At 44.2% G+C, this 14,119-nt stretch overlaps 1 protein-coding gene across 1 annotated transcript in view; it reads right to left on the bottom strand.

Annotated features, from left to right (window-relative positions):
* The window catches only part of dlgap4b (discs, large (Drosophila) homolog-associated protein 4b), a 71,543-nt gene that overhangs the window by 32,838 nt on the left and 24,586 nt on the right, over positions 1-14,119 (bottom strand). Inside the window, exons 2-4 of the mRNA XM_045691438.2 lie at positions 12,588-13,999; positions 8,551-8,774; positions 1,771-1,933 (exon numbers count right to left, since the gene is read on the bottom strand). Of these exons, the coding sequence (XP_045547394.1) occupies positions 1,771-1,933; positions 8,551-8,774; positions 12,588-13,928 (1,728 nt within the window). The 5' untranslated portion in view covers positions 13,929-13,999. The remainder of the gene's footprint in view (positions 1-1,770; positions 1,934-8,550; positions 8,775-12,587; positions 14,000-14,119) is intronic.

The following is a 14,119-nucleotide window of genomic DNA, read 5'->3' as shown; positions in this document are numbered from 1 at the left end:
ATGTACAGTGTGTGCAAATGTAGAAGAGTAGGGAGGTAAGGCAATAAATAGGCCATAGAGGCGAAATAATTACAATTTAGCATTAACACTGGAGTGATAGATGTGCAGGCTTTGGCATGTTGCTGCGGGGGGTGCAGAGCTGTTGGCCGCAGTAGAGGTAGCCAGGTGGAAAGCATGGCCAGCGGTAGAGAAATACTAATTGAAATTCTCGATTATCGTAGATTTATCGGTGTGACACATTTGGATGGGATGCAATAAAATGCAGTATTAAGGCTGGGTGAGGGGTCAGGAAAGTGCAGCAGTAACACTTTCTCCTGAATCAACTCCTCATAGCAACTTGTCAAAGTCTAAGGCAGTTAAGAAGCTAAGTAAAGCTAACAACCATGCAAACAACTGCCAATTACTTTCAGTATCACTTTGTAAGTATTAATCAAAGATGCCTAACTTCTCATAAAAACGTAGTCATTTGATTGACTTACATTAAATTGGTTCGAAACCAGATTAAAGGAGCAGCAGTGCAAATGAAGGACTCTTGAGATTTGACTGAGGGACATGAACAATCTTTCTAAGAGGCGAGCCTAACACAGTGTTGGAGTGACAGGGACGTGATGAGTATGGTGTTTGAGTTGTCACTTATGCAGTTGGCTCTGTCACATGCTTCAGTAAATCAATGAGCGAGGAGTAACGACAGCTCAGAAAGAGAGAGAGAGAGAGAGAGTGACAGATAAAAAGAGAGAAAGTGAGAGAAAGAGCGAGGGCATGAGATGAGTGAGCGCACGAGATCTATAGCCTGATCCCCGATCTGTTTAGCGCTGTCTTGCCAACTCCCAGGGTCATCGTCATGTTTGTACTGTGCAGCCCCCTTTATAATAACAGCACAATGTGTCATATTAATTGAATGTTATTCTGCTGTTTTTGGTTGATATACAGTCAACTCACAGAAAGGCGTTCTGTACCTTGCAGCTCTGAAGATTAGTAATTTACATGTAAGGCCTAAATCCACACTGATTTTCCTGAATTCATAAAACGTTGTAAATTCCCAAGATGGGGTCAAAATGCTTAATACTAATGGATTTTAAAGCCTAGTTTGACAGGCCTTTTGTAAAAGATGAAAGAGGATCCAGAATCATTCTTCATAACCATGATGACCTAGAAGGATAATGGATCTTTCTGTGTAAATGGAGGAATTAGCTTTTATGGCTCAGAACATTAATATGAGAGACATAATGAAAATTGAGGTTTTTTTTCAATAGGAAAATTATATTATATTGCAGTCATGTCACTGAAGGCTGTTATCAGAGTAATTGCCCATTTGACAAGGCAAACTCTCATTTCGAGGCAAAAGAGGGGCCTCTTGAAAATGACTTGAGTGATTTGCAGGTGGAATGAGTGGAATGCGCTAGGTGATTTTTGAGAGGTGTATAAATGCTCTCTTCTACCTCATTAGAACAGAATCAACTGAGGTGGAGAATTGGAGAGCTAATGTTATACTTCACTCCAAAATCAAAATGTGTCCAATTAAATGTGCCGGAGTCTGGTGTAGAGGTAATTCTCAGCCACCCTCCCATCTGCGCCTTCCTGCATCTAACTCCCTTTCTCTGTACATCCCAACTATTCTGTCACAAAAATAATTCAAAGTACGACAGGGGATCGGAAAGAAGAAAATAAAAAGAGAGTCTAATGCTGAGATAAGCTCAAGACCCACGCCAGTTGTATGACCCCAAAGATGCCCCCCCCCCCCCTCCACCCCCATCACAGGTGACCTCTGACCTGGCCAATGCAGCTGCTCCTGCCCAGGGTGCTGCAGCCGCCACCCTGGCTGAAGTCCTCATCATCCCAGCGGGGGAACAGGGAGCCCCCCACCGGACCCCCCAGACAGTCCAGGTTGTCCAGGCTACGGTTGGTGGACAGCTCTCTCAGAGAGGGAAGACAGCTGAAGAGGACAGGAGGAGGAGGAGGGGAAGAGAGGAGAGGATGGGAGAGTTGACGTGAGAAGACAGGGATGATATCAGAGAGAAGGGAAGGAGAGGAGAGAATGAGCAAAGAATGGAAGAAGAGCCGAGAGGAGTGGGAAAAGGGATTACGAAGGAAAGAAAAGAGAGAAGTAGAGGGGAGGGGCAGACAGGAGATGAAAGGAAGAGAAATTCAGTTTAGGTCGCTTCTCATCCCTGGTTCCATTCATTATCATTTTCATTACCTGTCAGCATCATTGCCCCTATCATGACACCTGTGAATAATGTTTCTCCCATCTCATCTCATTACAATAATATAACCCATATACTGTAGCCCTCAAACACTGCAAAGCCAATGATACACAAGTCAAGCATATGTAAAGTCTTATTCCACGCATCAGGGTGCCAATATCAAAGAATGTGATTACCAAAAGAGAACCTAGTATTTATTTGTCTTTGCTGGCCCACAGTGATAGCGACATGACATTGCACTTTTCAAGTGATTGTGATGATCTTTCCGTACATACAGTTGAAGTCGGAAGTTTACATACACTTAGGTTGGAGTCATTCAAACTCATTTTTCAACCACTCCACAAATTTCTTGTTAACAAACTATAGTTTTGGCAAGTCAGGTATGGACATCTACTTTGTGCATGACACAAGTCATTTTTCCCAAAATAGTTTACAGACAGATTATTTCACTTATAATTCACTCTATCACAATTCCAGTGGGTCAGAAGTTTACATACACTAAGTTAACTGTGCCTTTTAAACAGCTTGGAAAATTCCATAAAATTATGTAATGGCTTTAGAAGCTTCTGATAGGCTAATTGACATCATTTGAGTCAATTGGAGGTGTACTTTTGGATGTATTTCAAGGTCTACCTTCAAACTCAGTGCCTCTTTGCTTGACATCATGGGAAAATCTAAAGAAATCAGCCAAGACCTCAGGAAAAAAAATTGTAGACCACCACAAGACTGGTTCATCCTTGGGAGCAATTTCCAAATGCCTGAAGGTACCACGCTCATCTGTACAAACAATAGTATGCAAGTATAAATGCCATGGGACCACGCAGCTGTCATACCGCTCAGGAAGGAGACGCGTTCTGTCTCCTAGAGATAAACGTACTTTGGTGCGAAAAGTGCAAATCAATCCCAGAACAACAGCAAAGGACCTTGTTAAGATGCTGGAAGAAACAGGTACAAAAGTATTTATATCCACAGTAAAACGAGTCCTATATCGACATAACCTGAAAGGCCGCTCAGCAAGGAAGAAGCCACTGCTCCAAAACCGCCATAAAAAATCCAGACTACGGTTTGCAACTGCACATGGGGACAAAGATTGTACTTTTTAGAGAAATGTCCTCTGGTCTGATGAAACAAAAATAGAACTGCTTGGCCATAATGACCATCGTTATGTTTGGAGGAAAAAGGGGGAGTCTTGCAAGCCAAAGAACACCATCCCAACCGTGTAGCATGGGGGTGGCAGCATCATGTTGTGGGGGTGTTTTGCTGCAGGAGGGACTGGTGCACTTCACAAAATAGATGGCATCATGAGGGAGGAAAATTATGTGGATATATTGAAGCAACATCTCAAGACATCAGTCAGGAAGTTAAAGCCTGGTCGCAAATGGGTCTTCCAAATGGACAATGACCCCAAGCATACTTACAAAGTTGTGGCAAAATGGCTTAAGGACAACAAAGTCAAGGTATTGGAGTGGCCATCACAAAGCTCTGACCTCAATCCTATAGAAAATTTGTGAGCTGAACTGGAAAAGCGTGTGCGAGCAAGGAGGCCTACAAACCTGACTCAGTTACACCAGCTCTGTCAGAAGGAATGGGCCAAAATTCACCCAACTTATTGTGGGAAGCTTGTGGAATGCTACCTGAAACGTTTGACACATGTTAAACAATTTAAAGGCAATGCTACCAAATACTAATTGAGTGTATGTAAACTTCTGTCCCACTGGGTATGTGATGAAAGAAATAAAAGCTGAAATAAATAATTCTTTCTATTATTATTCTGACATTTCACATTCTTAAAATAATGTGGTGATCCTAACTGACCTAAAATAGGGACTTTTTACCAGGATTTAATGTCAGGAATTGTGAAAAACTGAGTTTAAATGTATTTGGCTAAGGTGTATGTAAACTTCCGATTTCAATTGTACAGTCATGACCGAAATTGTATGCTAAATAAATGGGATAATTCTATTATTTTATACTAATACAATTGCTCAGAGAAAGAGATTTTGTTTAAGAAGTGGGTCGTTCCACCAATTCAAGTTGATCACATTTTGAGGGGGATTTCACCTAATTTTAATATTCTGTCATAAAGAGCACATGTTTAATTTCATTAAAAAAATAGTTTTCCCATCTCAGGAGGTTTAATAATAAAAATACTATATTAAGTGCCTGTTAACTGCCAAATAAAGTAACAGGGTTGACCGTAACAGGGTTGACAGTAACAAGGTTGATGATTTAATCTTAAATCAGCCATAAATCCCCTTGTAACAGGGGGAATGGAAGCGTGTTGTGCAACAGGGAGTGGCAATTGAATGCAAGCTTCACAAGGACATTTTAATTGTTAAAATACTAATTTTGTGAAATGAAAAAGGATAGGGGTCAAAATTATTGGCACCCCGGTTTTCAATACTCCGGCACCCTCCTTTTGTGAGGATAACAAGAAAGAAAGAAATTCATAAATTATTTGACCACAAAATAAACTATTTGCAATGGCCATCTCAGTACCCGGACTTGAACCCTATTGAAAACCTGTGTTTGAATTGAAGTGGGCAGTCCATAAGCACAGATGATCAAGGATCTGGTAAGATTCTGTATGGATGAGGGGTTGAAGATCCCTCCCAATGTGTTCTCCAATCTCATAAAACATTTGAGAAAAAGACTCAGTGTCATTATCCTAGCAAGAGGATGGTGCCGGAGTATTGAAAACAGGAGATCCAATCATTTTTAATCATATTTCTCTGAGCAATTGAGCAATATCTTTTTTTTTGTCATGACTGTACAGACGGGGATCCCTGGCATGGAAGGCGCCAAGCTGGGCATTGGCACTCCATTCTTTTTTTTGTGGGGGGGGGTACTTCGTGTGAGGGCAGAGGGGGCAGTGGGGGAAGCAAATTAGTTTGGAGGAAAAGGCGGGTGTGGTGGGTGGCATGACGTTGGCGTGGCGTTGGCACTCACGTGGCATGGGTAACCGAAGAGGTGGGCAAGACCTGGGGGGCAGGGGGAGGGGTGACTGATTGATTGGGGCAGCATCCAATCCAGTGCAAGCGTAAGCCTGCCACCTAATGGTGATTAGCTGGCTGCCTAGCACTGACCTGCCCAGTTGGTGCAGAGAGGACACACTGTGCAGAGGAGACCACAGTGCCTCCAGCTCCCCCTGCAGCATGGCGTAATCCAGGGCTCTGCTGCTCCTGCCAACCAGGGTGGAGCAGACCACGGAGGGAGAACAGGGGTTTGGCGTTTGGGTTTTGGCAGGGTGGGGGGGGAGCAGGGTTAGAGTCATTTAGCATGCAGGTTTGAAATCATTTACGTATTTTTATGACATGTCATTTTTTAAGCAACACTCCTGCTACTTTATCATGTTGTGTGTGTTGTCAATATCAACAAAAAGCTGCGTCTATCATGACGTAACAGAATATATTCACTTTTGCTTTGTGATTGCCTGGCCAGTATGCTTATAGCTTGTTGATTTGCTGCCTTCTTGTGGACTAAACATTTACTGTATTCCTGTTCTTGTTACTCTTTTTTTATTTGTATGTTTCCAAATAGTGACTAATGAGTCTACAACAACACGTCCCTATGGAAATACATCTGTGCCAAATTCTATCATGCAAAGGTTTAGGATTTTATTGGCACACATGTAATGCCATATAACCCTGACCTCAGAGAACACAAACCGTACAAACATCTTTTGTTCCTTCAAATCAAAGGAGACATTAGAGGAAACCGTAAAACACAGCAGCTCGCTCATTGTTGATCCCATTCTCTTCGACTATTAATCAAAATGGGTTTCGATTCGTTTCTCATTATGTGAAAATGAATAGGACCCCCAATGCACTGTCCCTCCCTGTGTCTAGCCCAGCGTGTGTCTGTCTGCTTCAGAAAGCATGTAATCTAGAGACAATGAACTAGAAACCCTAGTCAGTCTGTCAGGGGGAGAGGAGGAGACTATAGCCTAGTTTGTGGTGACTCACTATCTGTCTGTGCAGTAGCTGAAGGCGGCATCGTGTGTGTGATGTTCCGAAAATGTTACGGTAAGAGGACTCTATCCTTTCAGGCCAAGCCGCTACGTTGCGGAAATGTTAGTAAATCAACGGTGAGGAAACCATAATCAGAGCTCTGGCATGTGTAGGAGGCAGGAGTCTGACGGTGCTTAATCCCACGCGTGAGTGAGCACAGCTTGTCTGACTGTGTGTGTTAGTCTCTATAGTATGCAAGGCCTGTTTACTGGCATGCCAAAAGCTGGCAGCATGGCCGTCTCCTTCCTGCATGTCACAGCTCTGTTTTGAAATGGTGCCATGGGCTCAGTGTGTGTGTTTGTTTATGTGTGTGTGTGTGTGTGTGTGTGTGTGTATGCACATCTAAGAGAGAGTGAAAGGATGTGGATGTGTATGCTATGTGACATAGCCTTATTCATCCTTCTCGAGTGGCGCAGCGGTCTAAGGTACTGCATCTCAGTGCTAGAGGCGTCACTACAGACACCCTGGTTCGAAATCCAGGCTGTATCACAACCGGCCGTGATTGGGAGTCCCACAGGGCGGTGCACAATTGGCCCAGCATCGTCTGTGTTTGGCTGGTGTAGGCTGCCATTGTAAATAAGAATTTGTTCTTAACTGACTTGCCTAGTTAAATAAAGATAAAATATATATCATGTAACTGTGTGTGTGTGTGTCTGTCTGCTTGCATGTGGGAGTCTAAGAGAGTGTGAAAGGATGTGTGTATGCTATGTTATGCTTATCCTATACAATGTAATTGAGTTGATACTACACTGAACAAAAATATAAACACAACAGTTTAAAAGATTTTACTGAGATACAGTTCCTATAAGGAAATCAGTCAATTGAAATAAATTAATTCGGCCCATAATCTATGGATTTCACATGACTGGGAATACAGATATGCGTCTGTTGGTCACAGATACCTTGAAAAAAAGGTAAGGGTGTGGATCAGAAAACCAGTCTGTATCTGGTGTGTGCTCCATTTGCCTCATGCAGCGCGACACATCTCCTTCAAATTGTTGAACAGGCTGTTGATTGTGGCCTGTGGAATGTTGTTCCACTCCTCTTAAATGGCTTTGTGAAGTTGCTGGATATTGGTGGGAACTGGAACACACTGTCGTACACAATCCAGAGCATCCCAAACATACTCAATGGGTGACATGTCTGGTGAGTATGCAGGCCATGAGGTGATGGCGGTGGATGAATGGCACGACAATGGGCTTCAGGATCTTGTCACGGTATCCCTGTGCATTCAAATTGCCAGTGATAAAATGCAATTGTGTTCGTTGTCTGTAGCTTATGCCTGGCCATACCCAACCACCACCATGGGGCACTCTGTTCATAGCGTTGACATCAGCAAACCGCTCACCCACAAGACGCCATACACGCTGTCTGCCATCTGCCCGGTACAATTGAAACCCGGGATTCATCCATGAAGAGCACACTTCTCCAGCGTGCCAATGGCCATCAAAAGTGAGCATATGCCCACTGAAGTCGGTTATGACGCTGAACTGCAGTCAGGTCAAGACCCTGGTGAGGACAAGGAGCATACAGATGAGCTTCCCTGAGAAGGTTTCTGACAGTTTGTGCAGAAATTATTCTGTTGTGCAAACCCACAGTTTCATCAGCTGTCCGGGTGGCTGGTCTCAGACAATCCCGCAAGTGAAGAAGCCAGATGTGGAGGTCCTCGGTTGGCGTGGTTACACATGGTCTGCGGTTGTGAGGCCCGGTTGCCAAATTCTCTAAAACGACATTGGAGATGGATTATGGTAAAGAAATAAATGGACATTCCTCCAATCATCATGTCAGTTGCGTGCTCCCTCAAAAATGTTGACATTTGTGGCATTGTTGCACATTTTAGGTGGCCTTTTATTGCCCCCAGCACAAGGTGCACCTGTTTAATCATCATACTGTTTAATCAGCTTCTTGATATGCCACTGTCAGGTAGATGGATTATCTTGGCAAAGGAGAAATGCTCACTAACAGGGATGTAAACACATTTGTGCACAACATTTTAGAGAAATAAGCTTTTTGTGCGTATAGAACATTTCTGGGATCTTTTTTTTCAGCTCATGAAACATGGGACCAACACTTTACATGTTGCATTTATATTTTTGTTCAGTGTAGTTTGGGTTTGCGTCAACTTGAATGTGTTATAAAGTCTACAAACTCTATGTCAGCAAGGCAGAATTGATGAAATCCATGTGGGATACTTTAGCGCTGAGCTTACTTGTCATGACAGAATTGATATTAGCATGGGTTTCCTTCCAATTGAAAGTCTACATGTTAGTATGCTGACATGAATGCATGTTTGCCTGAATTAATGTCCATGTGGGATACTTTGGTGCTGAGCTTACTTGCGTGACGGTAGCTGGTCGCTCAGAGACTGCTGGGTGGCCCTGAGGTAGCTCTGGCGGCGGGCGGCCATTTTGGGCGAGGGCTTGATGCTGCCGTCTGAGTCGTCGCTGTCCTCCAGGTCACCCATGGCCTTCACGTAGCTGCCACTCCGCATGCGCCTGCATGGGATCTCGTTGGCTCCGGCTCCTCCACCGCTCCGACCCAGCGTGTTACTCCAGTCCCCCTACAAGCAGCAGTCCATATATATATATATTCTTATATATGACAATATAGCATTATGTAATTTATATTGAGATGATCGTGTGTGTATTGTGATATTCACATAATATCATTTGTTTTGCTGAATTCATTCAGTAATCTAAAGTATCTACATTATGTTCTAAAGACCCACAACAGATCTCTGAGGGACCCCATCCTACTTTTCTTGACCATAGCTATGGTGTTATCGATTACACATGTAAAAAAATGTTTTGAATAAAACAAAAATGAATTAAATCATTAGGAATGCTATAGGGCTGTTCCATTTGACAAACTCCTCCCTCAATATCTTTACTTTGAAAACCAAGGAAAAACTATTTGTATCAAAACAATTCTATGGGTAGACATCGATAAAAATAAAAAAAATGCATGTTAATGTCACATGGATAAATGTCAAGACATGAAGTCATAAAGTCAGGCTGATAAAATGGAAGATGCACAGTAATCATACCAAACTGGTAGACGGGGCCATATCTTAGTGAAATAAACTGAGGAAACTGAAAAACAAGACAAGCTGACAGACAGTGGAGGAATAGTCAATCTAACACTCAAATGGTCCAACACATATAGTAGGTTTATTGTAGTCACAAGGCTACAGATTTTTGTCAGACCTGAAAAACTGTCTGGACAGTAAATATATTTGTTGGAATATTTAACCCTAAAAGTGCCAACAAGGGTCAAAATTTTGACCCTCAAGTGGTCAAACATAGCAATTTCAGACACCCCCCCCCCCCCCAATTTACCATGATTTGTGTGTTAACATAATAATCTCTATTTTGTGTACTTGTTTTGCGTGACTAAACTGAAAATGTAGACTCAATAGTAAACTTAGTGATAAAAGCACCACGTTTGTACCCTGAAAAGATATACAGGGGATTTAAAAAGTCTACACACCCCTGTTAAAATGCCAGGTTTTTGTGATGTAAAATAATGAGACAAAGATAAATCATGTCAGAGCTTTTTCCACCTTTAATGTGACCTATAACGTGAACAATTCAATTGAAAAACAAACTGAAATCTTTGAGGGGGAAAAATAAAAAAAATTCAAAACTCACAATAACCTGGTTGCATAAGTGTGCTCACCCTTAAACTAATACTTTGTTGAAGCACCTTTTGATTTTATTACAGCACTCAGTCTTTTTGGGTAGGAGTCTATTAGCATGGCACATCTTTATGTGGCAATATTTGCCTACTCTTCTTTGCAAAAGCGCTCCAAATCTGTCAGATTGCGAGGACATCTCCTGTGCACAGCCCTCTTCACCCCAGAGATGTTCAATTGGATTCAGGTCTGGGCTCTGGCTGGGCCATTCCAAAACGTTAATCTTCTTCTGGTGAAGCCATGCTTCCGTGGATTTGGATGTGCGCTTTGGGTCGTTGTCGTGGTGAAAGGTGAACTTCCTCTTCAGCTTTATAACGGACACCTGAAGGTTGTGTGCCAAAATTGCCCGGTATTTGGAACTGTTCATAATTCCCTCCACCCTGACTAAGGCCCCGGTTCCAGCTGAAGAAAAACAGCCCCAAAGCATGATGCTGCCACCACCATGCTTCACTGTGGGTGTGGTGTTCTTTGGGTGATGTGCAGTGTTGTTTTTGCGCCAAACATACCTTTTGGAATTATGGCCAAAAAGTTCAACCTTGGTTTCATCAGACCATAACACATTTTCCCACGTGCTTTTGGGGGACTTGATGTTTGTTTTTGCAAACTTCTGCCGGGCTTGGATGTTTTTCATTGAAAGCCCATTCATGATAGCCCATTCATATGAAGAATACGGGAGATTGTTGTCACATGTAGCACACAGCCAGTACTTGGCAGAAATTCCTGCAGTTCCTTTAATGTTGCTGTAGGCCTCTTGGAAGCCTCCCTGACCAGTTTTCTCCTCGTCTTTTCATACATTTTGGAGGGACGTCCAGTTCTTGGTAATGTCTCTGTGGTGCCATATTTTCTCCACTTGATGATGACTGTCTTCACTGTGTTCCATGGTATATGTAATGCTTTGGAAATTATGTTGTACCCTTCTCCTGACTGGTATCTTTCAACAATGAGATCCCTCTGATGCTTTCGAAGTTCTCTGCAGACCATGGCTTATGCTCTTAGATGAACTAAGAAAATGTCAGGAAAATCCTACTAGAACAGCTGAACTTTATTTGTGATTAATCAGAGTCACTTTAAATGATGGCAGGTGTGTAATGACTTCTATTTAACATGAGTTTGAATGTGATTGGTTAATTCTGAACACAGCCACATCCCCAGTTATAAGAAGGTGTGCACACTTATGCAACCAGGTTATTGTAAGGTTTTTATTTTTCACTTTTACCCCTCGAAGATTTCAGTTTGTTTTTCAATTGAATTGTTCACATTATAGATCACATTAACAGTAGAAAAAGTTCTGACATGATTTATCTTTGTCTCATTCTTTTACATCACAAAAACCTGGCATTTTAACAGGGGTGTGTAGACTTTTTATATCCACTGTAGATATAGAATACCATAGTATCATAACAAAGTCATAATACCCATAAAACCTAGCGGTCAAACAGCAAAATGGTTCCAATAGTTTGGACCCCCCCCCAAAAAATGCCATATTACAACATATGTGTTGTGATAATTGCGTTGTTTGCTCTATAACCTGTTAATTCATATGCCTTCCGACCGTGATATATAGGCCTAAAGGCCGAGACAATAAGAAGACACAGTGGCAGGATACATTCAACCACACCTTTGTTTCATCACAAAACCGGATAGCAACCTCTGTCCAGTGAAGTCCACTAAACATATTGCATGTACAGTAACAGACACTTACATGACCTACAGCATGGTGTTTCTAAAATCCCCTATGGAAAAAATGAATGGTGGTAAAACGATTGTGTAACGGTCATCGAAGGGAGTAGACCAAGGCGCAGCGGGTTGAGTGCTCATTTTTAACTTTTATTGAACACGTAAACAAAACAAGAACCGAACGACAGCTTAACAGTGCCGTCAGGTACACAACACTAGACTGAAAACAACCTCCCACAAACACAAGCTGAAAAACCTCTACTAAATAGGACCTCCAATCAGAGGCAACAAGAAACAACAAAAACCCTAAACATAGAAATAGAAAAACTAGACACGGACATAGAAATATACTAACATAGAACATATACCAAAACCCCCGAAACACATAAAACAAACACCCCCTGCCACGCCCTGACCAAACTACAATAACAAACAACCTCTTTTACTGGTCAGGACGTGACAGATTGGAACCATTTCACTGTTCGACCTCTAGGTTTCATGGGTATTATGTGGGGCTCTACGCAGTGGTGTAAAGTACTTAAGTAAAATACTTTAAAGTGATACTTAAGTCGTTTTTGGGGGTATCTGTACTTTACCATTTATATTTTGGACAACTTTTACTTCACTACACTAAATTATGTCTGAGTGTTGGAGTGTGCCCCCTGAAACCATACAAAAACGTTTATTTTGAAACATGAAATTTGACTATAAATGTGTAATTCTTTTCAAAATATATGCTTATTTTGGGGAATTTAAACTATTTACTTGTGTTACAAAATGTTAACAAAAGAAAAAGTGTTATTGTTTGACAGAAAGTGTCTTTTTGTCATAATTTCCAATTTGAGGTAAAAAATGACCCCTTTTAACATCTAAATATGTTGCCACTTTTAGGGTTGTGTCCACTATGACTTATTCTATCTCTCCACAATTTCTTTATGTCCAGCACTTCATTTGATATGATGATATCCATTTGACAACAGACATTTTTTAGATACTACTCACCTGTCGGCCCACTTGCAGGTAGTGGCAGGCCAGCTCCTGCTGGCATGACTTGGACTTGAGCATGGACCGGTCCAGGGTGGCCGAGTGGCCCTTCTGCAGCACCTGTCTGGGCTGACCCAGGGTCAGCGTCGACCACGAACCCCCCTTCATAAAGTCATTACTGTTCACCCCCATGCTGATCCCACCTCCACCTCCTCCTCCGCCCCCACCTCCGCCCCCGGGTCCTGGCAGTGCCTGTTGGTACTTTATGACCTCGTTGTTGCTCTTGGATGAGCTGATGGTGTTGTATCCGCTGTGGACCACGTAGCGGCTCTGCTGCCCCTGCTGCTGCTGTAGTGCCCCCTGCTGGGAATCGTAGGCAGTACCGTGGGTGGCGTGCTGGGTGGCATGCGGTGTGGGTCGTCCCAGTGTCATGGCTATGGGGTTGCGGTAGTTGCTGAGGTCCGCACTGTCCAGGTCGTCCGAGCTCCAGTAGCCCGACATGTTGGAGCGTGGCCGCCGCTTGCCCGTCCCGCCCCCGTCTGACTTGGACCCGCCCCGGTCTTTGCTCTTTGCTCGCTGGTCCCGCTTCCCACCGTCCTCGGTCCCGGATGAGGTCCCGCCGCTGCCACTTCCTGCCCCCGAACGCCCGTTGACACCCTTGAGGTTGTGGCCATCCATGGACTGTGACTTGGCGAAGAGCTTCTGGACGGAGCACACCAGGTTACGGATGCGCCCAGGGCTGTCGGTGCGCTGCTTGGAGGCGGCGGAGAGGGCGGCCGATGTGCTTCGGTGGAACTGCAGTGTGCTGAAGCCATCTCTGGGCCCCCCAGGCAGCTGCTTGTCCAACTGGTCCAGCAAGTTAGGCGCCAGCTGCCGGTTCATCTTGGCCCCGCCGGAGATGGTGGCAGAACCGCTGGTGATCATGGACCCCCGGCTGCTCTGCAGGCCCCCCATGCCACTCGAGCCATGCATCCCTATGCCCATCCCCATGCCCATGGACATGGAGGTGCCCAGGGTTCCCGTGCTAATGCCCCCGATGCTGTCCCCCTGCGGCGGGGAGAAGTCGGACGGGTCGTAGTTGGCGTTGTAATGGATGCGGGGGAAGGTGCTGCTGTTGGACAGCTGGTTGTTGAGGGGGAGAGAGTAGTCCGGGGGCAGGGAGCCCTGATTGTAGTGGTGGTCCACAGAGCGGTTGTAGTGGTGCGGGTCCATGGTGCCGTAGTGGTCCATGCTGGTGGGGCTGAGAAGGTAGGGGCTCCGAGGCAGTGTGGAGGCCTGGTGGGGGTACAGGGGCTCTGGGGGGCCCTGGGTGGGGTCGCAGGAGTCGGAGCGATTGCGGTTGGCTCCTAACCCTTTCATGGTGATCAGGAGGGGCCCCCTTCTAGAAGACTCCCCAGCCAGGGAGAGACGAGGGGCCTGGAGGATGACTCCTGGAAAACAGAGAGAGAGAGAGAGAGGGGGGGAGGGGTCATCTTCTACCCAGACAGACACACACCATTTCTTACATGCAATACATACGCACAGGCAAACAAACACCCCCATTTATGCTC

The sequence above is a fragment of the Salmo salar genome, chromosome 12, assembly GCF_965601325.2.
Source record: "Salmo salar chromosome 12, fSalSal1, whole genome shotgun sequence".
Lineage (NCBI taxonomy): Eukaryota > Metazoa > Chordata > Actinopteri > Salmoniformes > Salmonidae > Salmo > Salmo salar.
This window is presented reverse-complemented; position numbering and strand designations above follow the sequence as displayed.